This window comes from Macaca fascicularis, chromosome 7, assembly GCF_037993035.2.
Source record: "Macaca fascicularis isolate 582-1 chromosome 7, T2T-MFA8v1.1".
NCBI lineage: Eukaryota > Metazoa > Chordata > Mammalia > Primates > Cercopithecidae > Macaca > Macaca fascicularis.
The window spans coordinates 90,577,700-90,603,255 of NC_088381.1; the positions used below are offsets into that span (position 1 = coordinate 90,577,700).

At 52.5% G+C, this 25,556-nt stretch overlaps 1 protein-coding gene and 1 long non-coding RNA gene across 3 annotated transcripts in view; one reads left to right on the forward strand and one right to left on the reverse strand.

Moving 5' to 3' along the window:
• Nucleotides 1–11,090, forward strand: MMP14 (matrix metallopeptidase 14). Its single transcript, XM_005560813.4, has 10 exons — nt 1–339; nt 4,840–4,988; nt 5,255–5,377; nt 5,752–6,059; nt 6,584–6,745; nt 7,050–7,210; nt 7,708–7,846; nt 7,967–8,117; nt 8,589–8,704; nt 9,041–11,090. Exons 1-10 carry the CDS (start codon nt 232–234, stop codon nt 9,370–9,372), a joined length of 1,749 nt encoding a protein of 582 aa, XP_005560870.1. The 5' UTR covers nt 1–231; the 3' UTR covers nt 9,373–11,090.
• LOC102131426 (uncharacterized) overlaps nt 10,873–25,556 on the reverse strand; it is a 24,884-nt gene continuing 10,200 nt past the window's right edge. Inside the window, exon 3 of one of the 2 annotated variants that reach the window (XR_279111.5) lies at nt 10,873–11,573. This is a non-coding gene — a long non-coding RNA (uncharacterized lncRNA). Of the gene's footprint in view, nt 11,577–25,556 lie in introns of both variants that reach the window. The other variant, XR_012415552.1, reaches the window with a different exon arrangement.

The following is a 25,556-nucleotide window of genomic DNA, read 5'->3' on the forward strand; positions in this document are numbered from 1 at the left end:
AGACCCCAGTTCGCCGACTAAGCAGAAGAAAGATCAAAAACCGGAAAAGAGGAGAAGAGCAAACAGGCACTTTCAGGAACAATCCCCTTAATTCCAAGCCGACAGCGCTCTAGGAATTAAAGTTCAGTGCTACCGAAGACAAAGGCGCCCCGAGGGAGTGGCGGTGCGACCCCAGGGCGTGGGCCCCGCCGCGGAGCCCACACTGCCCGGCTGACCCGGTGGTCTCGGACCATGTCTCCCGCCCCAAGACCCTCCCGTTGTCTCCTGCTCCCCCTGCTCACGCTCGGCACCGCGCTCGCCTCCCTCGGCTCGACCCAAAGCAGCACCTTCAGTCCCGAAGTAAGTGAGCTCCCCGGCCCTTCCTGGAGTCTCGCCCGCCGGGAGGCGAGCCCGGGGGTCTCCAAGGGGACAGCCTCTATTCGGAGAGGAGGGCTCTTGGGATCTCGGCTGTTCGGGCCTGCAGGACTCCCCCTCCTTTTCTTTTTCCTCTTCGTCTCCAAACTTCCAGATCGATCCAACTTTTGCCCGCTTCCAACCAGCTGCCCCCACCCCCTGCGCCGCCGACTGTCTTTCCCATTCCTTCTTTTTTCCCAGTCCTTGGAAGAACTTTACAACTGGGGCAGACTCCCCCTTCCCCAATTCCCTTGGGCTCTGCGTTCCGCTCTGGAACCGCCTGGTAAACATTTGGACTCCGCTCAAACCCCGCGCTGTCCCGGCTCCTCGTCATGCGCGAGAGTTTGTTGTTCCTTCGACTTTCCAGCTCTCCAGCGCTCTCCCGCCGGCGCGCCCTCCGATGGGCGCTCCGGCCTCCCCGGGCGGCCCAGGCCCTCAGCAGACGCGTCTGCGGCCAGATGGGGGTCGAGGGTGGACGGCCGAGCGTCCAGGGCCACAGCCCCCGTCTCCCCGAGAGGACCCCGCTGTCCCCCTACCCGCATCCCTGGCGTCGAGGGTCGCAGCGCCGGCGCGCTGGCCGCGTTTCCGTCCACACAAAGCTCTCCTTGTGAGCCGGGTGATCCGCCGGGTCGCTGCCTTCCCCTGTCCCCACCCGCGTCGGCGCCTTCAGGCCCTTTTTGTTGTTAATTGTTTTTCTGTGTTAATTGCAGGGAGCCAGGGGGCGTCGCTCGGGGAGTGGGGAGAGGGTCTGGCCCGGGGTGCCCTCACACGTCTCGACTGGCTCGGGCGCCCCCCACCCCCACCCCGGCCCAGACGGTGGCCCACCGGGCCCCAGAGGAAGCTGCGTGGGAGTTGTCTGAGGAGGTTTTTCCTCTCTCTCTCTTATTTTGGGGTGAAGGTGGGAGACGGATTTAATGAGCTTCTTATTTTGGGCCATCTCAACCCACTCAGCCTGGCAAGGGCCTGGGTGCGGTCGGGAGGGGCCAGGAAGGGCCCCAGAAGGGGGATGGGATCTGGGTTTGGCTTCTCCGCCCTGGTCCCACCCCGGAGGAAACTCTTTGGAAAGAATACTCTCTTCTCTCTCTGTCCCTGAAGGGGTCTGGGGCCAACTGGAAAAGTATGGCCCCAGGAATGGGGGTGGAAGACGAAACGTGGAGTGCTCAGACACCAGGGAGAGTAAAAACCTGCCCTAGTGCTGGAGGCTGAGCCTGACTCTCGGGGAGGAGTCGTCTTCTTCCCAGGCCTAGAGTCCTCCTCTGAGACCTGAAAGGGAGCGCCCCTAAGAAAACGAGCCTGGGCATCTGGGGAGCTGCCCACAGCCAACTTCACTGCCTTGCCTTTTTTCCCTCCCCTGCTCTGCTGGGTCCCCCAGGGGAGGGGCGGCAGCCCTGGCTCCGTTTTAAGTGGGTCATGGGCGGTCCCAGTGCCAGAACCACCATTTGCTTCTGGGCCCTGGAAGGGAGGGAGGAGCAGCCCCAGAGGCTAGGATCCAGGGCCTACTGCAGAGCTGGAGGTCCCCCCACCCTCCACTGGACTCCTAAGCCAAGGTGGGAGGTGTTCCGTTGACTTTCTCCTAGGGGATACCTTGCATCTCTCTCATTCACAAAGACAAAGCCAACCAGCTGAGTTCTTTGACCCAACATAGTTGCTTTTTACTCCAGACCAATGTGGAGGGAAAGCTGGGGTGGTGCAGGCCTCATGCAGCTGGGTCCCTCCCACCAGGCCTCCAGAGTCCTGCACCAGCTCCAGGACAGCCCTCTCCTCCCTATGGCCCGTCTGGCGCTGAGCCCTTCCTCCCACCCAGCCGCAGACACAAGAGTCCTCTCTTCTGTGGTTTCGACCTCATAGTCTCTGTGAGGAGAGAAACTTGCCTAGGCCTGGTGGGAGGAGAGGGATGGGGGCACTTCCTTTCCAGGCCTTGCAGCTCTCTTGACTCCAGGGAAGTCTTTCACTTGACTGAGCCTTCATTTTTCTCCCTAGGGTATGGGGTGGAGGTTGTGGGTATGAATATTTAGACCCGCCTAGCTTCTTGAAAGACTCCAGAGGGGATTTCCCCTAGAGCTCCTGGATGTGGATTCTCCCCATCTCTGTGCTGCCCTCCCTTCTGTCGTTCTGCTTTAGGTGAATTCTCTCAGCTTTGCTCTCTGAGGGTTGAGGGGGCCTGGCCTCAGTCCTCCTGCCTTCCAGCATCAGAAGTAGACCAGTCCTGTCCTTCCCCAAGTCCTGAAGCAGCTGCTCCCCAACCAAGGGTCATAAGCCTGGGGTGTATTTATCCTGCAGGTGAGGCTAGGGGCAAAAGACGTTTCCTGCATATTTAGGCACAGGCCACAGCAGGCCTCCCCAGGCACTGGCTGTAGCATCAGCCAGAACAGGTCAAGGCAAGCCTGCAGCTCCCTGAGAGCAGCCCGGGACTGGCGTGCCCTGCTTGGCTCCCCTCTGGTATACCAGAGGTTAAATGTCACTCCTTCCTCTACCCCTGAAGAGGGGCTCTCAGAGCCTCAGAGCTAGGTGGTGCTAGGGTTGTTCTAGCCAAGACTGTTGGCTGGGAAAAGGCTGGGTTGTTTACGTCTCGGGTTCTAGCTCCCATCAGCCTTGGGGGATCACTTCCCAGAACCATGTTGCAATTCTTGCCCCTGTGGGCTCAGGTCCCCAGTCAGCTGCTCTTGAGTCACCCCCAGTCCCCATGCAAGACTACTGCCCCATCACCAGGGCCTGAGCCAGAGGTGAAGGGCCATGTGGCAGTCCATACTGATGACCTTGGATAGGAGATGCAGCACCCAACAGCAGCCTCCCCCATCTCCCCTCCAAGGTCCCGTCCTGGGCAACCTACAGCCCCTTCCCGAACTCCCTAAGAAAGCAAAACTGGAGCAGGGACTAGAGCGATCTGGGTGGTGTCTTCTCCCCATAAAAGAATCCAAGCATCTTCATATTTCATATATAACTTGGCTTGTTTTACTTTTTTGTTTTGTTTTGTTTTTTTTGAGAGAGAGTCTTGCTCTGTCACCCAGGCTGAGTGCAGCGGTGCAATCCTTGGCCTCCCAGGTTCAGCGATTCTCCTACCTCAGCTTCCTGAGTAGCTGGGATTACAGGTGCCCACCACCATGCTTGGCTGATTTTTGTATTTTTAGTAGAGACAGAGTTTCGCCATGTTGGCTAGGCTGGTCTCAAACTCCTGACCTCAGGTGATCTGACCGCCTCGGCCTCCCAAACTGTTAGGATTACAGGCATCAGCCACCACACCCAGCCTGGCTTGTTTTACTTTGAGGCTTTAAGAAAATACTCCATCGTCGTTACAATAAAGGCTGACTTTCTCCTCAACAGGGCTTTGCAGTGTGTGAACCTTTTAATCAAACACCAAAAACCTAACATTAATTTAAGGCGATATGCCGCCTTTATATTATGACCAATTCACAACATACCTGAAATAAAATACAGTCACCAAGTGTCCTCCACCCCTATCTCCCACTTCCTCTGCTGAGAATCCTTTTTTCTTCTTTTTTTTTTTTTTTTTGAGACGGAGTCTCGCTCTGTCACCCAGGCTGGAGTGCAGTGGCGCAATCTCGGCTCACTGCAAGCTCCACCTCCTGGGTTCATGCCATTCTCCTGCCTCAGCTTCCCGAGTAGCTGGGAGTACAGGCGCCTGCCACCACGCCCGGCTAATTTTTTTTTTGTATTTTTAATAGAGACGGGATTTCATCTCCTGACCTCATGATCCACCTGCCTTGGCTTCCCAAAGTGCTGGGATTACAGGTGTGAGCCACTGTGCCCGGCCTCTGCTAAGAATCTTAAATAGGCCTTTAGGTTCTAAGCCACAGGTCAGATGCTGCTTGGATAAGGACAGTGACAGGATCCTGGCTCCAGCTGAATCACACCTCTTACCACATCCCAAGTTCCTAGTTTCCCCTTGTAGTGGCCAGCCTTAGCTCTAGCTCTTTTTCTGCCCTCCTTTCTAAAAAGATCTCAGCTGTGAAGGTCCCGGGGACATGGCACTCCCATCCCAGGAGGGCCTCATGTCAAACCCAATAGTAGAGCTCACTCAGCCTGTCAAGACCCCTCCCCACCCATCATGGGCATAGCCCATTCCCAGGTGGAACATGCTATATCTGCAAGAACACTGACATGAAGGAGAAAAGTGCTAGAAGGAATCACAGCTCTGAGAAGACATCTCAGAACTCCATTAAACTACCAAGGCTCTCTCTCATTTTCAAGAGAGCTACAGCCAAAAGCCTGTTTGGGCCCATAGCCCCGAGGGGACAAGCCCTACTGGGGCCTGGACCAGAGATCAGGTCTAGCCTGGGAGTTCCTCCAGACCTGCTGGCGGAGCCAAGCTGGGAACCCACTGCCCTTTCCTCACCAAGCCAAGGCTGTATGCTGGGCATTGTGGGGGAGGTAGAGGCACCCATCGACCAGGTGGGGATGCTCTAAGCCATACCCCTTTCCCTACAGGCCTGGCTACAGCAGTATGGCTACCTGCCTCCCGGGGACCTACGTACCCACACGCAGCGCTCACCCCAGTCACTCTCAGCGGCCATCGCTGCCATGCAGAAGTTTTACGGCTTGCAAGTAACAGGCAAAGCTGATGCAGACACCATGAAGTAAGTGCTAGACCCTGGCAGGAGTTCTGCCTAGCACCCACTGACAATGCCAGCGCCAGAGATGTTCCTACCTGAATGCCTGGCTTGTGCCCCCCCATACCTCATCCCCACATGCTGATCCTGACCCTCTCATTTTCACCCTGACCTCATAACCTTGGCCTTTCCCCACATTGACACACAGCAAGTCTCACCTAACACTGACGCTGGAGACCTTTCTCTTTCATACATTGCACTGACCCCAATCCTCACACCCAAACCCACTCCAGGGCCATGAGGCGCCCCCGATGTGGTGTTCCAGACAAGTTTGGGGCTGAGATCAAGGCCAATGTTCGAAGGAAGCGCTATGCCATCCAGGGTCTCAAATGGCAATATAATGAAATCACTTTCTGGTGAGTCCAGCAGGCAAGCAACCTTTCTCACATCTTGTAATTATTCCCTACCCACTGTGCTTATGCAGAGACTCAGAGACCTCCTGCCCTACTCCCCTCAGTTCCTGGGAAGCATCCCTGGGAGTGGGGAGGAAAATGGCTCTCATCCTGGAAAGAGGTGTAGCCATCAAGGGTGTACCCCAGTGCCAGAGAGCCAAAGCCTGAGGATCCCTTGTTCTTGAGACAGAGGCATCGTGCATGAGGTAGCAGGAAGAGCTGAGTCAGGCAGAGGTGGCTGGGCAGCACAGTCAGAGCTGGGAGAGTGCAGGGAAGGAGAATGTTGCCCCTCGTTATCCTAACACACCCCATCCTCTCCCCACGTGGCTGGACCTCAGCATCCAGAATTACACCCCCAAGGTGGGCGAGTATGCCACATACGAGGCCATTCGCAAGGCATTCCGCGTGTGGGAGAGTGCCACACCACTGCGCTTCCGCGAGGTGCCTTATGCCTACATCCGTGAGGGCCATGAGAAGCAGGCCGACATCATGATCTTCTTTGCCGAGGGCTTCCATGGTGACAGCACGCCCTTCGATGGTGAGGGCGGCTTCCTGGCCCATGCCTACTTCCCAGGCCCCAACATTGGAGGGGACACCCACTTTGACTCTGCCGAGCCTTGGACTGTCGGGAATGAGGATCTGAATGGTGAGCCAAGTATCCCTGGGACTTACTCTGGAAAAAGCCAACAGTCATTTGTAGGGGTGATTCCCCTCCCTCCTTCCAAAATCTCGGGGCTAGAAGGGACCACAAAGACCTTCTGGTCTAACTGCTGACAAAAGCAGGAGTCCTGTTTGAGCTATTTACATCTGGTCCCTCCTCTCACCCACTGACTGGCTTTCCAGTCAAAGACTTCAAAGCATCCTTATCACCCACTTTTCCAAATTGATGTCATGTCTAGCTCCTGGGAGAAACGGGACTAGAGAGGGCCTTGGCTTCCCTTAACACAGGTCTTTCTGGGATGGGGGTCCTGCTTCCAAGCACTGTCTCACCTCCACCCAGAGGAGCTTTGCTTAAATGCCAGATTAAAAAGCTGGACCTCAGAATTTGGTCACTTTGGATTGAAAACATGGGCAGCAGGCTTGGGGGTGAAACCAAAGCTGCTGGTGGGGAAGCAGGGAGGCTGAGGGAAGGGACTCAGGCTGCTATCATCACTGTCCCCATCCTTCCAGGAAATGACATCTTCCTGGTGGCTGTGCACGAGCTGGGCCATGCCCTGGGGCTCGAGCATTCCAGCGACCCCTCGGCCATCATGGCACCGTTTTACCAGTGGATGGACACAGAGAACTTTGTGCTGCCTGATGATGACCGCCGAGGCATCCAGCAACTTTATGGTGAGTAATCTACACCCACGCCTGCTCCCTCCTCTGCTCCTTCCTCTGCTCCTTGTCCCCTCCTGGTCTACGCATTTCCCCTGTTTCATGCCGTGCAGTGTCTGCACCGCCTCCTGCCAACCCGACGTTGCCTCTATCAGCTCCACTTTGGAGCCCACCTTTTCTGTCGCCTCCCAGTTGGTTGCTTCAGCCTCCCCTAGAAGCCCATCCACACCTTTCCAAGGGTACTGTCTGCCCATCTGTCTGTCCTTCCCTCCCCTCTCTCCTCCTAAGTCTGAAATGCCCCTCGTGTTTTCTGCCCCAGGGAGTGAGTCAGGGTTCCCCACCAAGATGCCCCCTCAACCCAGGACTACCTCCCGGCCTTCTGTTCCTGATAAGCCCAAAAACCCCACCTACGGACCCAACATCTGTGATGGGAACTTTGACACCGTGGCCATGCTCCGAGGGGAGATGTTTGTCTTCAAGGTGAGAAGAAGAGGTGGGCTGGTTTGGAAGACAAAAGGGTTCTATGGGCCGGGCGTAGTGGCTCATGCCTGTAATCCTAGAACTTTGAGAGGCCAAGGCAGGCGGATCTCCTGAGGTCGGGAGTTCGAGACCAGGCTGGTCAACATAGTGAAACCCCATCTCTACTAAAACTACAAAAAATTTGCTGAGTGTGGTGGTGGGTGCCTGTAATCCCAGCTACTTGGGAGGCTAAGGCAGGAGAATCGTGCAAACCTGGGAGGCAGAGGTTGCAGAGAGCCGAGATAGGGCCATTGCACTCCAGCCTGGACAACAGTGCGAGACTCCATCTCAAAAGAAAAGGAGGGGGGCTCTGTGGTAGGGCAGCTGGGTGGAAGTGACAACAGCTGGCCTGAAAACTAAAATTGAGGAACAAAAAGCAGTAGGGGAGCTTTGGGGACTGAGCCAGAGATCTAGGCCGCAAGACGTAATGGACTCTTCCTGCATTGACTGACTTCCAGGAGCGCTGGTTCTGGCGGGTGAGGAACAACCAAGTGATGGATGGATACCCAATGCCCATTGGCCAGTTCTGGCGGGGCCTGCCTGCGTCCATCAACACTGCCTATGAGAGGAAGGATGGCAAATTTGTATTCTTCAAAGGTAACCAGGCACTCCACTTTAGTCTTTGGGAGTGAGGAAGGTCTCCCTAGAGGAGCTGATTTCCTCTAAAGTCCCTAGAGCCTACGTTGAACCCAGATGCTGCCCTCCTGTCCTCCCCAGGAGACAAGCATTGGGTGTTTGATGAGGCGTCCCTGGAACCTGGCTACCCCAAGCACATTAAGGAGCTGGGCCGAGGGCTGCCTACCGACAAGATTGATGCTGCTCTCTTCTGGATGCCCAATGGAAAGACCTACTTCTTCCGTGGAAACAAGTAAGACCTCAACCCCTTAGCCCCAGGCCTTCCTCAGAAACCACCACCACCCCAAATTCCCTCAGTTCTGGAGAAAGACGCACTTTACCCCCAAGATGCTTCCTTGGAGAAGGAGCTGGCTGAGCCTCTGCTGTTGCCTAGAAATGGGCAGCCTCCTTTGGGCACCGTGTGAGTGGGATGTGACCGGGTCATTTCAGACCTGGTCATTTGGCACCTCCTGCCTCCAGCACTGTGCCTCCGCCCCAGCAGCCAGGCACTGTCATTAGGGCTGCTAGTGGCTCCTTGCAGCCTGGACCCTCCCTTCCACCCCCACCTTCCGCTGCTTTCAGCAGCAGGCCCTCATTACTCAAAACCCCTGTCCCCACCCTGTCCGCAGCTATCCTTTGCCCACTGGTGGATTCGATCTGGGTCTTGCTGCCCTCTGAGGACATGCCCAGTGTCTGCCACTGCCCTTCCTTTCCCCTTCCCCAGGTACTACCGTTTCAACGAGGAGCTCAGGGCAGTGGATAGCGAGTACCCCAAGAACATCAAAGTCTGGGAAGGGATCCCTGAGTCTCCCAGAGGGTCATTCATGGGCAGCGATGAAGGTGAGAGGGGCAAGGGAAGGTGTCGCTGAGAGAAGGATGGGAATAGGGAGTTGAGGAAGAGTGGGAGGGAAGCCTGAGGGAGTGCTGTGTGGGAAACAATGGCGATGATAATACCACACACCAGGCGCTGGGCTAGGTGCTTCCACATGTGGTACCCATTCATCCCCACCACCTTCCAACCCGGTCCTATCGGCACCCCCATTTTACAGCTGAGGAAGCTGATGCTCAGGAAGGTGGAGGGGAACTCAGCTGCCCTCACATTAACAGAGCTTCCCTCGCTCCTCTCCTCTCTTTGGGTCTTCCCTTCCTTACCACCTTCTGATTCACCCCCTGCAGTCTTCACTTACTTCTACAAGGGGAACAAATACTGGAAATTCAACAACCAGAAGCTGAAGGTGGAACCGGGCTACCCCAAGTCAGCCCTGCGGGACTGGATGGGCTGCCCATCGGGAGGCCGGCCGGATGAGGGGACTGAGGAGGAGACGGAGGTGATCATCATTGAGGTGGACGAGGAGGGCGGCGGGGCGGTGAGCGCGGCTGCCGTGGTACTGCCCGTGCTGCTGCTGCTCCTGGTGCTGGCGGTGGGCCTTGCAGTCTTCTTCTTCAGACGCCATGGGACCCCCAGGCGACTGCTCTACTGCCAGCGTTCCCTGCTGGACAAGGTCTGACGCCCACCGCCGGCCCGCCCACTCCTACCACAAGGACTTGGCCTCTGAAGGCCAGTGGCAGCAGGTGGTGGTGGGTGGGCTGCCCCCACCGTCCCGAGCCCCCTCCCCACAGCCTCCTTGCTTCTCTTTGTCCCCTGGCTGGCCTCCCTCACCCTGACCACCTCCCTCCCCGCTGCCCCGGCATTGCATCTTCCCTAGATGGCTCCCATGAGGGCTGACTGGGAGGGTGGCCCTTTCCAGCCTCTGCCCCTCAGCGGAACCCTGTAGTTTTGTGTCTGTCCAGCCCCATCTGAATGTGTTGGGGGCTCTGCACTTGAAGGCAGGACCCTCAGACCTCGCTGGTAAAGGTCAAATGGGGTCATCTGCTCCTTTTCCATCCCCTGACATACCTTAACCTCTGAACTCTGACCTCAGGAGGCTCTGGGCACTCCAGCCCTGAAAGCCCCAGGTGTACCCAATTGGCAGCCTCTCACTACTCTTTCTGGCTAAAAGGAATCTAATCTTGTTGGGGGTAGAGACCCTGAGACAGTGTGCGGGGGTGGGGACTGCCCAGCCACCCTAAGACCTTGGGAGGAAAACTCAGAGAGGGTCTTCCTTGCTTAGTCAGTCAAGTTCCTCGGAGATCTGCCTCTGCCTCACCTACCCCAGGGAACTTCCAAGGAAGGAGCCTGAGCCGTTGGGGACTAAAGGGACAGAAGAAACCCTTAGCAGCCCTATGCCTCTCGAATGTTAGCCTTGGATGGGGCTTTCACAGTTAGAAAAGCTGAAACCAGGGGTGCAGCTGTCAGGTAGAGTGGGGCCAGCGGGAGAGGCCCGGGTCAGAGCCCTGGGGGTGAGCCTGAAGGCCACAGAGAAAGAACGTTGCCCAAACTCAGGCAGCTGGGGCTGAGGCCCGAAGGCAGAGCAGCCAGAGAGGGCAGGATGGGCCCAAAAAGGAAAATGAGGACGTGCAGCAGCATTGGAAGGCTGGGGCCGGGCAGGCCAGGCCAAGCAGGGGCCACAGGGTGGGCTGTGGAGCTCTCAGGAAGGGCCCTGAGGAAGGCACACTTGCTCCTTCTGGTCCCTGTCCTTGCTGCCCAGGCAGCATGGAGGGGAAGGGTGGGGCAGCCCAGAGAAAGGAGCAGAGAAGGCACACAAACGAGGAATGAGGGGCTTCATGAGAGGCCACAGGGCCTGGCTGGCCGCGCTGTCCCGGCCTGCTCACCACCTCAGTGAGGGGCAGGAGCTGGGGCTCGCTTAGGCTGGGCCCACGCTTCCCTGGTGCCAGCACCCCTCAAGCCTGTCTCACCAGTGGCCTGCCCTCTCACAGCCCCACCCACCCAGCCCACCCATTGAAGTCTCCTTGGGCCACCAAAGGTGGTGGCCATGGTACCGGGGACTTGGGAGAGTGAGACCCAGTGGAGGGAGCAAGAGGAGAGGGATGTCAGGGGGGGTGGGGCACAGGGTGGGGGAAATGGGGTGAACGGTGCTGGCAGTTCGGCTAGATTTCTGTCTTGTTCGTTTTTTTGTTTTGTTTAATGTATATTTTTATTATAATTATTATATATGAATTCCATTCAAATCGTTTCTTTTTGTTAACAAGGGGCATGGGGAGGGGTGGGGGTGGGGGGGCAGAGGCGTCTGACCCCAGGAACCTGCAGGGCGGGGCTGGGTCGGTGCCCTCTAAGGACAATTTTGACCTTGTTCAACCTTCCACAAAGAATAAATTGTGTTTCACATTCCTTGTGTGGCTGAGCTCTGTAGAGGGTGATGGGCTGTGGGTGAAAGGAGCTGGATGAGGCAAGGGCACGAGTCATGAGCAGCGTTTTCCATGAGGTGGGGCTTTGGCATTTTTCATAAAGTAGTATGTTTATTCTTAGTGGACTAAAGGGATTCAGGGGCCAGAGTTGGGGAGCAGGGCATACCCATAGGGGGCAGTGGGGTGACTGACAGAGCTCAGCTGCTCTCCCACCACCTGGCTTAAAAGGCTGCCTTGAGCCCCAAGGCTCAGAGACAAGAGGAAGTGGTCAAGCTGAGGCCACTTGGAAAATCTTCCTAAATTGCATTACCCTGTCCTGTGACCCACCCGCAGACCCTCCGTTTCCTCATGCGTCTCTTCCAGAGGCAGGGGGAGTCCCATGATCATATTCAGCCTTGGGCTCACTGGCATGTCCTTCCCAGCCCTCAGGACCTAAGAAGTCTCTTCCAGGCCTGGGGCTCTGCTGCTGAGACAGAAGGAAACAAGGGAGAAAGAGAGATAGGTGTTGCTGCTGGGCCTATTAGGAGCAGCCTGTCTCTGGCCAAACAGAGATCTCATCCTAATTGTCCGGAAGAACCAGGATGGTCAGGTTGGAAGGGCAGAATAACAAGGCTTTGCTTCCTCTTTCCTTAGAAACTCCTGCCCCAGACAGGGTTCCCAGGCTATCCACCCACCCTTCCTCTGAAACCAGCCTGGAGGGAGGAATCAGCCCAGTGCTGAGTCAGCTCAGCTGGAGGAGAGCAGCCCCTTTTTTTCACCCCCCTTCCCTTCCTGCCTCCACCCAGCCCACCCTGGGCTCCAGCCCAGACTCCCTCCACCGCCTGCCTTGCAGAGTCCTGGCCCCATCATGCCAGTCAGTCTATCCAGCTGCTATTCAGGGCTGGTTAGTGTGATTGCTTTGGCAGAAGGGGTACCCCACCTTCCTGTCTGCCAGGAACCCTGACCCTACGCCTGGCCTCCTGCACCTCCCCTGCCAACAACTGTTTGGCAGAGTCTGTGTGTCTCGGTGGAATTGGACACCACCTCCGAACCACCCTTACCAGAGGGGATGGGGACCTTGACAAGGTGGCAGGGGAAGTCAGGGGCATCTGAGGGTGGTAGGGTCTGTGCGGGTGGCAAGGAACTCAAAGATGAGCTCATGGCCCCTTTGTGTTTTTGTGGTCCACATCTGGAGGCAATTACAGATGTTATCCAGTGGGAGTTTTGCAAAACACAGCTGGAGCCAGTGGAGGAGCCTGGGGAGGGGGGACTGCCAGAGAGAAGAGGAGGGGGAGCCTAGGGCTCCCGCGCTGGAGTGCGGTTTCCCCATCACGAGGAAATTGTTTGGCCCTGATTCTGGAATCACAAGATGCTCTCTGGAGCCAAGGGGGAGAGATGGGAATGGAGGACCAGAGACAAAGGGGGAAGAGGTAGAAGATGGGCTTATAAAACCCCCCACTGCTAAATTTGACTGGTTTAAAAAAAACAAAAAACAAAAATTAAAACAACCAGAGAGAATTTCAGGGTGGAGACGCAGGGTCCCGTGCTTCTGACGTGCCTGGGCCTGCCTGATCCACCCCAGTGAGGCTGCCCAGGGACCCTGGGAGGTGCCTTAGTGATCACAAGGTCCCACTGAGTGAACCTCCAGGTCAGGCTGGGGTGAGGGGAGAGCAGAGGGCCCTGTGGCTTCCAAAAGACCTGCAAACTCTGCTTTCACTGGCCCTACCCCGATTTGTCCGTTGGGCCTGACCCAGTTTCTATGGTTCCAAGTTCCTTTATTCGAAAGCAGCACATGTGAGTTGGAGCAGCCAGGAGGGAGCCAAGGGGAATCTTCAAGGAGGTTTGGGCAGAACCCAGGAAAGTTGGTGCTAAGGAGACGCTGGACTGGGGGCAAGGGCTGAAGAGGAGCAGCACTCTGCCCACGACTGCACCCCACACATTTGGAGGGGGGCCACGGACTCCCTTGTCATCACCTCCCTTTCTCCAGGGCTCCTGGCACCAGCTGGGCCCATGACTGCAGGGCTGCCAGCCAGGCTCTGGGTCAGCGGGAAGGGAAGGGAAGATCTAAGAGGAGCTGGGTCCTCTAGAGGAGGGAGGACTGGGCAGAGAGACACCCCCACACCCCTCCAGACCCCAAAGCACAATCTGGCTAGCTCTGCTGGTCCTTCACTGTCCCTCCCCCAGGGCCCCTTCTCCCCACTATCTGACAGATTTTCCAGTGGTCTCTTTCCCCTCTGTATCCCTCCTTCCCTTCCAGCAATGGTGAAACTAACATTTGCTGAGCTCCTTACAACACACAATGACACAGGCACTAATATTGTCCCCGTTTTACAAATAAGGGAACTGAGACCCAGAAAGATAAATGACTTGATCAAGGTCACAGGTTGTTAGTCCAAATTTAAAACCCAGATCTTTCCAATTTACTTATTTATGTTTCTATACTGGCAGATCCCGGCAATCTCTTGGTGTCTCTCCCAGCATGGACCCTGGGTAGCTGGGCGTCTTCACGGCAGTGTGTGTTCTGGGGATCTGTCAACACATATATATTTGCTTATTGTGTTTTTTGTTGTTGTTGTTGTTGTTGTTTTGAGATGGAGTTTCACTCTTGTTGCCCAGGTTGGAGTGCAATGGCGCAATCTCGGCTCACTGCAACCTCTGCCTCCCAGGTTCAAGTGATTCTCCTGCCTCAGCCTCCCAAGTAGCTGGGATTACAGGCATGCGCCACCACACCCAGCTAATTTTGTATTTTTAGTAGAGACGGGGTTTCTCCATGTTGGTCAGGCTGGTCTCAAACTCCCAACCTCAGGCCGCCCACCTCGGCCTCCCAAAGTGTTGGGATTACAGGCGTGAGCCACCATGCCCAGCTGTATTTGCTTATTGTGCAGCAATATTATGGGGGGTAGGAGTGCAGAGGGAAAAGGACCCCACTTTGCCAGCCCATTGCCTCCCTTCTTGAGAGAAGGAAGGTGGCACCAAGACTCAGAAGCCAAAGGGATGGAATGAGACAATGGCAGCAGCTAAGGGAAGGGTGGGATTGGTGAATGTTTGTGTTCGAGGGCATCGGGGGAGGGCGGAGGGCTTCAGCGGTGGTACCCATTCCCAAAGGCCCCAAGGAAACCCCAGCCAAGACTGCTCCATCGTCCTGCGGTTCCTGTACCTGTTTCCTACCTACCATCCCAAATCTGAACACACTTCTTTTAAAAGCTCAAGTCTGCACACCTAGCCCCAGCCTTGGGGGTTTCTGCCCTCTTCGCTCAGTCTTGTGAAAGTAGGGAGACCAGAGGCCGCCTGCAAGGGGCTGGGCAGCCAGGGCCTGGAAGCGAGGCAGGCCTGACTGGCCAGAAGCCACCTTCCAAATGAGCTCACACACATATTTTCCACCCTGGCCCAGGGCCGATGGCTCAGCTTCTTCCAGGCCAGCCTTCCCCAGCCAGGCCCAGCCCCCTCTGTCCTACCCTGCCACCAGTCCTGGCCCTAGGGGCTCCAAAGCAAGATCACTGGTAGCCCTCTGGCCAGGGCAGTCACTGGCATCCCCAAGGAGCAGCTTCCTCTGCCTCCATGCTGAGGCCATTTGCCCCCAAAGTCCCGTATTCCTTTGTGACTTAGAGAAGAAGGAGACCAGCTCCCTGCCTCCAAAGACCCACACCTGGGTAGGGAGGGATGTTAGAGGTGACAGAAGAGGCAGTGGAAGTAGTGAATGGGCGGAAGGGCTTCCTTTGAGTGCCCGAAGTAGCTCATTGACTCAGGGACCAGCCAGGTCTGGGAGCTGCCTCATCACGGGTTACATCCTGCTCACTCACTCAATTTCCTGCTAGGGGCACTTCTCTGACTTGGAGCAGGATGGGGTCTGGGTGAGGCAAGGCCAGGCTGACCACAAAGCTGAGAAAAAACACTGGCGTGTCAGAAAGCCTAGTGAATTCATACACATGCAACAGGCTCCATTTCACTTTGGTTTGTCAAAGACATCACTCATTGCCCAGCTTCCAGACATGTAGCACCAGGCCAGAGAGCAGGATCAATTCCCCAAAACGCTCTCTCACCTGCTCAGCACCTCACTCTGTGCTAGGAGTATGGCTGCCCTGACTGTATTTACTGGATCCAGTTATGTCCCCTGGAGTTCTGTGAGTTAGTATATTCAGACATGGTAGACAACTCTTCCCATTCTGGAGTCCAAGGTGATGGCCACTGTGAGTAGATCACACCATGTTGATCTCTCATACCAGGTGATGGTATAGTTCTGTCAAGGAATTACTATAATTTATAATACCAACCCTATCACAGCCACTGGAAAACAGGTTCTAGCCTCAATTTTCTTTCAAAAGGGTAAAATAGTGCTAGACACACAGGAGGCACTCAATAAAAGTTTGTTGAATTACCAGTGGTAGTTGTGATTACATAAGTATTGTATACATATGTACATATTATGAACACATAAGTAGTGAATATGTAACTCAAATCATTGAGCTGAACAGTTAAACTTAGTGCACTTTGTGAACTTCATGGTATATATATATATATACACACACACACACATATATTTGTGTGTGTGTGAGACAGAGTCTCCCCCTGTCGCCCACGCTGGAGTGCAATGGTGCAATCTCAGCTCACTGCAATCTCCGCCTCCCGGGTTCAAACGATTCTCCTGTCTCAGCCTCCCATGTAGCTGGGATTACAGGCGCCTGCCACCACGCCCAGCTAATTTTTTTTTTTTTTTTTTTTTGTATTTTTAGTAGAAACGGGCTTTCACCACGTTGGCCAGGCAGGTCTCAAACTCCTGATCTCGTGATCCACCTGCCTCAGTCTCCCAAAGTGCTGGGATTACAGGCGTGGGCCACCGCGCCTGGCCTTTCATGGTGTATTTTACCTTACTTATTTATTTTTTTTAGATTAGTCAAGTGCAGTAGTGAGAAGGGGGATAAGAACAGAACAGGGAGTTTGATCTGTAACTGACTGTGAGCAATCTGTTGAGATAACACATTATCTTCAGACCAACCATTACCTCAATCTTTAAAAGGTTTTAAAAAAGAAAAATATATTGAGGTAAAGAGGTTTATACCCCCAGAACTCCCTACTTTGTCCTTGTCGGCCCCATTCCCTCCCGCTTAGGTGTCAACTCTCCACTTCCTGCCTGCCCTTAATCTGAGAGTGGCTGGTATCAGGTTGTGTTGACCCAACTCTTCTGGAAATACCCAGCCTTCGGGCTGCACTCTCAGCCCAGCCCACACCTAGACTCTGACCTGGAGGGCCCAGCCAGGAGGCCTCTCTTCCCTATATCCCTCTAAGCTCTATGTCAGATTCCCCAGACTCTCCTCCGCTTTGCTGGCCTGTGCTCCAGAGGTCTCCCCACCTCATCCCTACAAGATTGCATGTAGGATCTGAGTGGAGGAAAGCTGGGTAAGGGACTTAGAGGAACACATCCCGCTCTTTATGGCTGTGCCCACTCCATGTACAAGACCTGCGGGGCAGGGTTTGCAGGGTGGTAGCGCCCCCTTGTGCTGGGTGTTGGGACTGCAAACAGAACCCAGGGAATTGAGACGGGGAGGCAAAGCTAGTCCCACCAGGGCCGCGGGTACTACTAGCCTGTCCCTTCCCCTGTTCCACTTTCTATGTCTCCATCCTGGACACCTGTACTTAAAGGGGTGGGACTCTGGGCGAGACGGGCAGACAAGCCGCTCTTAGCTTTCCAGCTGCGGAGGGAAACGTCAGAGTTTCCGTCTGCCGTCCCTGTGTGGAGGTTGGTGGGCAGGGGCAGCCCTCACCAACTCCAGGAAAGGAGAGGGAGTCGGGGGGTGGTGGGTGGTACAGGACAGATGATCCGCGAGGGGAGGAAGGTTGGCACTTCTGTGCCCTCTCCTTGGAGCGCCTCCGAGTTGTCACACTGCCCCCCTGTGGTCACCTCAGACACGAATCACTCCAGGATGCCTGTCTCGGGGTCCCAGGGTAAGAGTCCAGGTGAGACTCTGCACTCCCGGACTGCAGAATGCTATCACAGAACTCCCTCTGACCAAGACAAGCAGGGCTCTGTGTCCCCTTTATCTAAGAGTGGGACATTTCTGTGCCAATTCCCTGAGGCTTTGGATATAACACCCACGCCTCTTGAGGGAACTCTAACCTGGACCCATGCCCCTGTCCTCATCCCCACCCTGGGGCCATGAGAATCCTTTGGTCTCAGCCTGACATTTATAAAGGCCCTCAAATTTCTAATTTTGTAGTTTAAAAAATTGCTGTCCGTTCTTGTTAATAGTACTTTATGGCTGTGTTGTTTGTACCAAGTTTTTATTTGTTAAATGTTTAAATATACCAAGTATTCTCAAAACCATCTTAGCATTTCATAGTTGTTGTTGTTGTTGTTGTTGTTGTTGTTGTTATTTAGACCGAGTCTGGCTCCATCACGCAGGCTGGAGTGCAGTGGCACAATGTCAGCTCATTTGCAACCTCCACCTCCTGGGTTCAAGCGATTCTCCTGCCTCAGCCTCCTGAGTAGCTGGGATTACAGGCACCCGGCATGCTAATTTTTGTATTTTTAGTAAAGATGGGGTTTCACCATGTTGGCTAGGCTGGTCTCAAACTCCTGACCTCAAGTGACCGCCTGACTCGGCCTCCCAAAGTGTTGGGATTACAGGCATAAGCCACTGGGCCCAGCCTTAATTTTTTAATATATCAGAGGCTTAAAAAATGGACATGATTTGAGGTTACGCTCCAATTTCTGAGGGGTGTCCCCACCCCACATAAAAAATTGAACTGCGGCTGGGTATGGTGGCTCCCACCTGTAATCCTAGCACTTTGGGAGGCCAAGGTGGATGGATCACCTGAGGTCAAGAGATTGAAACCATCCTGGCCAACATGGTGAAACCCCATCTCTACTAAAAATACAAAAATTGGCTGGGCGTGGTGGCGCGTGCCTGTAGTGCCAGCTACTCGGGAGGCTGTGCCAGGAGAATCACTTGAACCCAGGAGGCGGAGGTTGCAGTGAGCCACGATTGCACCACTGCACAAAAAAAAATTGAACTGCATCTTATTCTCTTTCAAAGCACAAGGAAGCCAGCTCCCAAAACCATATGTAGGCCTTCAGTTCCCTCTCTCCCTTCGAACATAGAAATTTTGTTGGTGGTGTTTTTGTTTTGTTTTTAAGACAGGGTCTCACTCTGTTACTCAAGCTGAGTGCTGTGGCACAATCATGGCTCATTGCAGCCTGAACTTCCTAAACTCAAGCAATTCTGCTGCCTCAGCCTCCTGAGTAGCTGTAACTACAAACATCTACCACCATGCCTGGTCAATTTTTGATTATTTGTAGAGAAGGGGTCTTACTATGTTTCCCAGGCTAGTCTCGAACTTCTGGACTCAACTGATCCTTCCACCTCAGTCTCCCAAAGTGCTGAGATTACAGGAATGAGCCACTATGCCTGGCTGCAAGCAAGTTTTTAAAAGCTATCTAGCTGTCTATATTCCTTCACTGGTCATTTCTTTTTTTTTTTTTTTTTTTTTTTGAGATGGAGTCTTGCTCTGTCACGTATGCTGGAGTGCAGTGGCGCGATCTCAGCTCACTGCAACCTCCACTTCCTGGGTTCAAGCGATTCTCCTGCCTTAGCCTTCTGAGTAGCTGGGATTACAGGCGCGCACCACCACGCCCAGCCTATTTTTTCGTATCTTTAATGGAGATGGGATTTCATCATGTTGGTCAGGCTGGTCTCAAACTCCTGACCTGTGATCCACCCACCTCGGCCTCCCAAAGTGCTGGGATTACAGGCATGAGCCACCGCGACTGGCCAATCATTTCTTTTTAACCTAACCTCTACATCTGTATTCCAACCCAGACATTTGCCAAAATTGTTCCATAAAAGCAGTTTGTGGACCAGGCGTGGTGACTCACACCTGTAATCCCAGCACTTTGGGAAGCCAAGGTGGGTGGATCACCTGAGGTCAGGAGTTTGAGACCAGCCTGGTCAACACGGTGAAACCCCATCTTGTCTCTACTAAAAATACAAAAATTAACTGGGCATGATGGCGCGTGCCTGTAATACCAGCTACTCAGGAGGCTGAGACAGGAGAATCTCTTGAACCCAAGAGGCGGAGGTTGCAGTGAGCCGAGATCACGCCATTGCACTCCAGCCTGGGCAACAAGAGCAAAACTCCATCTCACCAAAAAAGAAAAAAAAAAAAAAAAGCCTGGCTGGGCACGGTGGCTCACACCTGTAATCCCAGCACTTTGGGAGGCCTATCATGAGGTCAAGAGATCGAGACCATCCTGGCCAACATGGTGAAACCCCATCTCTACTAAAAATGCAAAAATTATCTGGGCGTGGTGGCGTGCACCTCTAGTCTCAGCTACTCGGGAGGCTGAGGCAGGAGAATCGCTTGAACCTGGGAGGCCGAGGTTGCAGTGAGCCCAGATTGTACCACTGCACTCCAGCCTGGCGACAAAGCAAGACGACTTACTTCAATAAGCTCCCTTTGCCCTTGTCTTCTGTGAAGTGAACCATCCTGAAACTCATGAGTCACAGAGTTGTCAAGGAGTACTGATGGCCCCAGACAGGTATCCCTCTATATCAACACTCCCCCTCAGCTTCTGTACCTCAAGCAGGAAGTAGGCTGACTTTATTTGGTCCATTAATTCCAGTTTCTGGCCTTCAGAGTACACAGAATAAACAAATTCTTGTTCTACACTACAGCTTGTCAAATATTTGAATCTGGTTTTCATGTATTCTATCCCTCACTAAAGTTAAGCATTCCAGCCAGGCACAGTGGCTCACTCCTGTAATCCCAGCACGTTGGGAAGCCAAGGTAGGAGGATTGCTTAAGCTCAGGAGTTCGAGCTTAAGGCTCAAACCTGGGCAACATGGTGAAAACCTATCTCTACCAAAAAATACAAGAATTAGTCAGGCATAGTAGCGCGGGGCTGTAGTCCCACCTATTTGGCAGGCTGGGGTGGGAGGATTGCATAAGCCTAGGAGGTAAATGTTGCAGTGAGCCATGATCGTGCCACTGCACTTAAGCCTGGGCAACAGAGTACGAACCTGTCTCAAAAAAAAAAAAAAAAAAAGGTTAAGCTTTCCTTTCCTTTAGTTGAAGAGCCTTTCTAGTTTCATAAACAGCTTATCATATGACATGACTTAGAGACATCTCAACATTCCTGTCACTTTCCTCTGCATTATTTCACTTTACTAATCTTTTACAATGTGGCTTCCAGTACATGGGGAGGCAGTAACATGGAGTGGCTAGGAACAAGGGCTCTGGACTTGTGCAATTCGTGTGTGAATCTAGTCTTTACTACTTATTGTTTGGGACCTTCAGCAAGTTATATATCCTACTGGAGCTTCAGTTTCCTCACCTTTAACGTGGAGCTAATAATACAAAGGGTAGTTGAGTAGATTAAAAGACATCATCTATGTGATGCCTGTCACTAGTGGTCACTGATTCATTCACTCAAAAAGCATTTATTGAATACCTACTATGTGCTAGACATTGTTTTTGGCACTGAGGACACGGCAGTAAACAAACAGACCCCATCTTCATGGAACGTACATTCTTGTGAGAAGAGCAGGGATACATGTGATAAATTAATAAAACAGTTTATTAGATAGTGCTAAGTGCTAAGGAGAAAAATTAATTGAGGAAGGGAGACAGACATTGTTGGGAGTGTAATTTTGGGCACTGGGGTCAGAGAAGGCCCCACCAAGAACCTGAGGATATGAGGAAACAAACCAAGTGGTTCTCAAGAAGAAGAGCACTCCGAGCGAAAGCAAAAGCAAATGCCAAGACTTTGAGGTGAGTACACGGCTCCCATATTCACACCTTACTGAACAAGGTAGTGTGACTGGAACAGAATGAGCAAGGAAGACAGCAATGGAAGAGGAGATCAGACGGGTCATGGGGTGACATCCCATAAAACCATGTAAGTCATTGTAAAGACTTTGGCTCCTACTCTAACTGAAAGGAAGGAAGACTGCAGCGGCGTAGAGGAAGGACGTGATATTTTAGTACAGTGTAAATACTCATTATTATTATATATTATTATAAATACTCATTATTAGCATATATTAAATAAATATATGTTATTTATTTATTTTTCTTTCTTTTTTTTTTTTTTGAGACGGAGTCTCGCTCTGTCGCCCAGGCTGGAGTGCAGTGGCCGGATCTCAGCTCACTGCAAGCTCCGCCTCCCAGGTTCACGCCATTCTCCTGCCTCAGCCTCCCGAGTAGCTGGGACTACAGGCGCCCGCCACCTCGCCCGGCTAGTTTTTTGTATTTCTTAATAGAGACGGGGTTTCACCGTGTTAGCCAGGATGGTCTCGATCTCCTGACCTCGTGATCCGCCCGTCTCGGCCTCCCATAGTGCTGGGATTACAGGCTTGAGCCACCGCGCCCGGCCTATTTTTCTTTTGAGATGGAGTCTTGCTCTGTCACCCATGCTGGAGTGCAGTGGCGCGATCCCCACTCACTACAATCTCTGACCCCCAGGTTCAAGCAGTTCTGCCTCAGCCTCCAGAGTAGCTGGAACTACAGACACATGCCACCACACCAGGCTAATTTTTGACCATGTTGACCAGGCTGGTCTTGAACTCCTGACCTCAGGTGATCTACCTGCCTCGGCCTCCCAACGTGCTGGGATAACAGGCGTGAGCCACCCTGCCTGGCCAGTGACTTATTTATCTAATACAGTCTGGCAGCAGTGACAGTGTGTGACTTCCAAGAGTAATAAGCAATAAAAGACATTATATAAAAATCTGAACTCTAAAATAAAAAATATATTTTGCTGTCTTTTGGATCACTCGTTTTGAAGAAAGCTAGCTGCCATGTTGCAGGACACTCAAGAAGTCCTATAGAGAGGTCCACAGGTAAGGAACTGAGGCCTCCTTGCCAACAGCCAGCATGAACTTGCCAGGCATATGAGTGGGCCATCTTGGAGGCAGATCCTCCAGCCATGGTCAAACCTTCAGATGATTGCTGTCCTGGCCAACATCTTTTTTTTTTTTTTTTTTTTTTGAGACGGAGTCTCGCTCTGTCACCCAGGCTGGAGTGCGGTGGCCGGATCTCTGCTCACTGCAAGCTCCGCCTCCCGGGTTTACGCCATTCTCCTGGCTCAGCCTCCCGAGTAGCTGGGACTACAGGCGCTCGCCACCTCGCCTGCCTAGTTTTTTGTACTTTTTAGTAGAGACGGGGTTTCACCGTGTTAGCCAGGATAGTCTCGATCTCCTGACCTCGTTATCCGCCCGTCTCGGCCTCCCAAAGTGCTAGGATTACAGGATTGAGCCACCGTGCCCGGCCCCTGGCCAACATCTTGACTGCAACCTAATGAGAGTCCCTGAGCCAGGGTCATCTAGGTAAGTCACTTTCAAATTCCTGACCAATATAAAATGATTACAATAAATGTTTATTTTATATTTTAAGCTGTGAAATTTTGGGATGATTTCTCATTCAGCAATAGATAACTAATAGGTTTGGGCACTAAAAGTGGAGTGCTGCTGTGACAAACCCCTAAAATGTAAGAATGACTTTGAAATTAGGCAAAGGGCAGAAACCGGAAAGACTTTGAGAAGAGTGTTAGTGAAAGTCTAAAATGCCTGGAAGTGACAGTTAGTAGAACCATAGTGGCCTTTTTTTTTTTTTTTTTTTTAAGACAGGGTCTCACTATGTTGCCCAGGCTGAATTCAAATTCCTGGCCTCAACTGATCCTAAGTCACTGAGATTATAGGCACAAGCCACCATACCCAGCCATGATGGCCTTTGAAGTGGTGGCCAGTGAAGACTTAAAGGAAACTGAGGAAAATGTGTTTTGAAACTGTAAGAAAGAGGATTCTCGTTATTCAGCAAGTTTAGCAACTGTAGTTAGTGTGTAGTAACAAGGAAAGTAAAAAATGTAATTAATGAATGGGAAATCTAGCTAAGAGATTTTCAGGGAGAGTGTTGAAGTTAACACCTGGTTTCTTCTTTGCTGCTTATAGTAAAGTATGAGAGAGATAGCTAGGGAAAAAAAAAAAAAAACACTTAAAAAGAGCCAGGAGGCCAGGCACAGTGGCTCACACCTGTAATCCCAGCACTTTGGGAGGCCAAGGCGAGCAGATCACAAGGTCAAGAGATCAAGACCATCCTGGCCAACATGGTAAAACCCCGTCCTACTAAAAATACAAAAATTAGCTGGCATGGTGGCGCTCACCTGTAGTCCCAACTACTTGGGAGGCTGAGGCAAGAGAATTGCTTGAACCCAGGAGGCAGATGTTGCCGTGAGCCAAGATCTTGCTATTGCATTCCAGCCTGGCGACAGATTGAGACTCCGTCTCAAAAGGGGAAAAAAAAAAAAAAAAAAAAGAGATAGGAATTGTTGGATTTTAAAATTCTCAGCCTTTGCAGACAGTAAATGATGTTAAATTTTTAAAATAGCTTCTGGGCAAATATCAAATCCTGGGCACTCTCAGGAAAACATGGTATAAAGACAAAGCCAAGATTGAGTGTAACATGCTTTGCTAATATCAGAAGGATCTAAGGTGGTACTCAGGAAACCATTTAGTCTGACAATATGGTTTTTGGGGTTTTTGGTTTTTGGTTTTGGTTTTGGTTTTTTTTTGAGACAGAGTCTCACTCTGTCACTCAGGCGGGAGTGCAGTGGCGTGATCTCGGCTCACTGCAACCTCTGCCTCCTGGGTCCAAACGATTCTCCTGCCTCAGCCTCCCAAGTAGCTGGGACTACAGGAACGCATCACTATGCCTGGCTAATTTTTGTATTTTTAGTAGAGATGGGATTTCACCATGTTGGCCAGGCTGGTGGCCAGACTGGTTTCAAACTCCTGACCTCATGTGATCTACCCACCTCAGCCTCCCAAAGTGCTGGGATTACAGGTGTGAGCCACAGCACCCAGCCTAACAATATAGTTTTTAAGAAACTTAAGAGCCAGGCATGGTGGGTCACACCTGTAATCCCAGAACGCTAGAAGGTCGAGGTTAGAGGATTACTTAAGGCCAGGAATTCAAGACCAGCCTGGACAACATAGCATGGTCCCATCCTACAAAAAAAAATTTTTAATTAGTGGGCGTGGGCCGGGTGCGGTGGTTCCCAGCACTTTGGGAGTCCAAGGCAGGCAGATCACAAGGTGAGGAATTTGTGACCAGCCTGGCCAATATAGTCGAACCCTGTCTCTACTAAAAATCCAAAAAAATTAGCTGGGCATGGTGGCGCATGCCTGTAATCTCAACTACTTGGAAGGCTGAGGCAGGAGAATTGCTTGAACCCAGGTGGTAGAGGTTGCAGTGAGACAAAATCACACCACTGCACTCCAGCCTGAGTAAGAGAGTGAGACTCCATCTCAAAAAAATAAAATAAAATAAAATAGTGGGCATGAAAGTATGCACCTGTAGTCATAGCTACTCAGGAGGATGAGGCAGGAGAATAACTTGAACCCAGGAGTTCTACACTGCAGTGAGCTATGATTGTATTATTGTACTCTAACCTGTGTGACAGACCAAGATCCTGTCTCTAAAAAATTTTAAAAAGAAGCTATGCCTGAGCGCAGTGGGTCATGCCTGTAATCCCAGCACTTCGGGAGGCCGAGACAGGTGGATCACAAGGTCAGGAGTTCGAGACCAGCCTGGCCAATATGATGAAACCCCATCTCTACTAAAAATACAAAAATTAGCCAGGCGTAGTGGCATGTACTGGTAGTCCCAGCTACTCAGGAGGCTGAGGCAGGAGAATCACTTGAACCCAGGAGGCAGAGGTTGAAGTGAGCCAAGATCACACCACTGCACTCCAGCCTGGGTGACAGAGCGAGACTCCATAAAAAAAAAAAAAAAAAAAAGAAGCTTATGAGTGTTGCCCCTCACCAGTCTAAACTGAAGCCTGAGGTAGAAAAGAGTTTATCTCAAAGAGATTTGTAAGTATGACTTTTATCTAATTGAGTGAACCCCAATAAGATTCACTGGAGGGTCACAAAAGTTTTAAGAAAATTGTATTGGCAGAAACGCTACCAGCTTGTATTGAAACAGATAGAGGCAATATATAAGAAGAAGTTTTTGGACCCCCAAACTTTTTTTTTTTGAGGTGGAGTCTCACCTTGTCACCCAGGCTGGAGTGCAGTGGCATGATCTCAGCTCACAGCAGCCTCCACCTCCTGGGTTCAAGTGACTCTGCCACCTCAGACTCCCCAGTAGCTGTGATTACAGGCGTGTGCCACCACACCTGGCTCATTTTTGTATTTTTAGTAGAGACGGGGTTTCACCATGTTGCTCAGGCTGGTCTCAAACTCCTGACCTCAAGAAATCCACCTGACTCAGCCTCCCATAGTGCTGGGATTACAGGCACGAGCCACCATGCCCAGTCTTGACCCCCACACTTCTACAGCAAAAGCAGGCTGAGAAAACAACACAGCTGCAAGCATGAGCCTTTCTATGAAAAGGAAAGGTGGCTCAGAGGGCAGAGCACAAAGAGCCCAAAGCTGGAGCCAAAAGCTATGAGAAATTATGCTCAGGCTCTGAG

Excerpts from the sequence above, each read along its gene's own strand:
- MMP14 (XM_005560813.4), top strand. The coding sequence starts at position 232 with ATGTCTCCCGCCCCAAGACCCTCCCGTTGTCTCCTGCTCCCCCTGCTC. Across the intron at positions 6,060-6,583 it reads CGGGAATGAGGATCTGAATG|GAAATGACATCTTCCTGGTG; the intron begins GTGAGCCAAGTA and ends CCATCCTTCCAG. Across the intron at positions 8,705-9,040 it reads ATTCATGGGCAGCGATGAAG|TCTTCACTTACTTCTACAAG; the intron begins GTGAGAGGGGCA and ends CACCCCCTGCAG.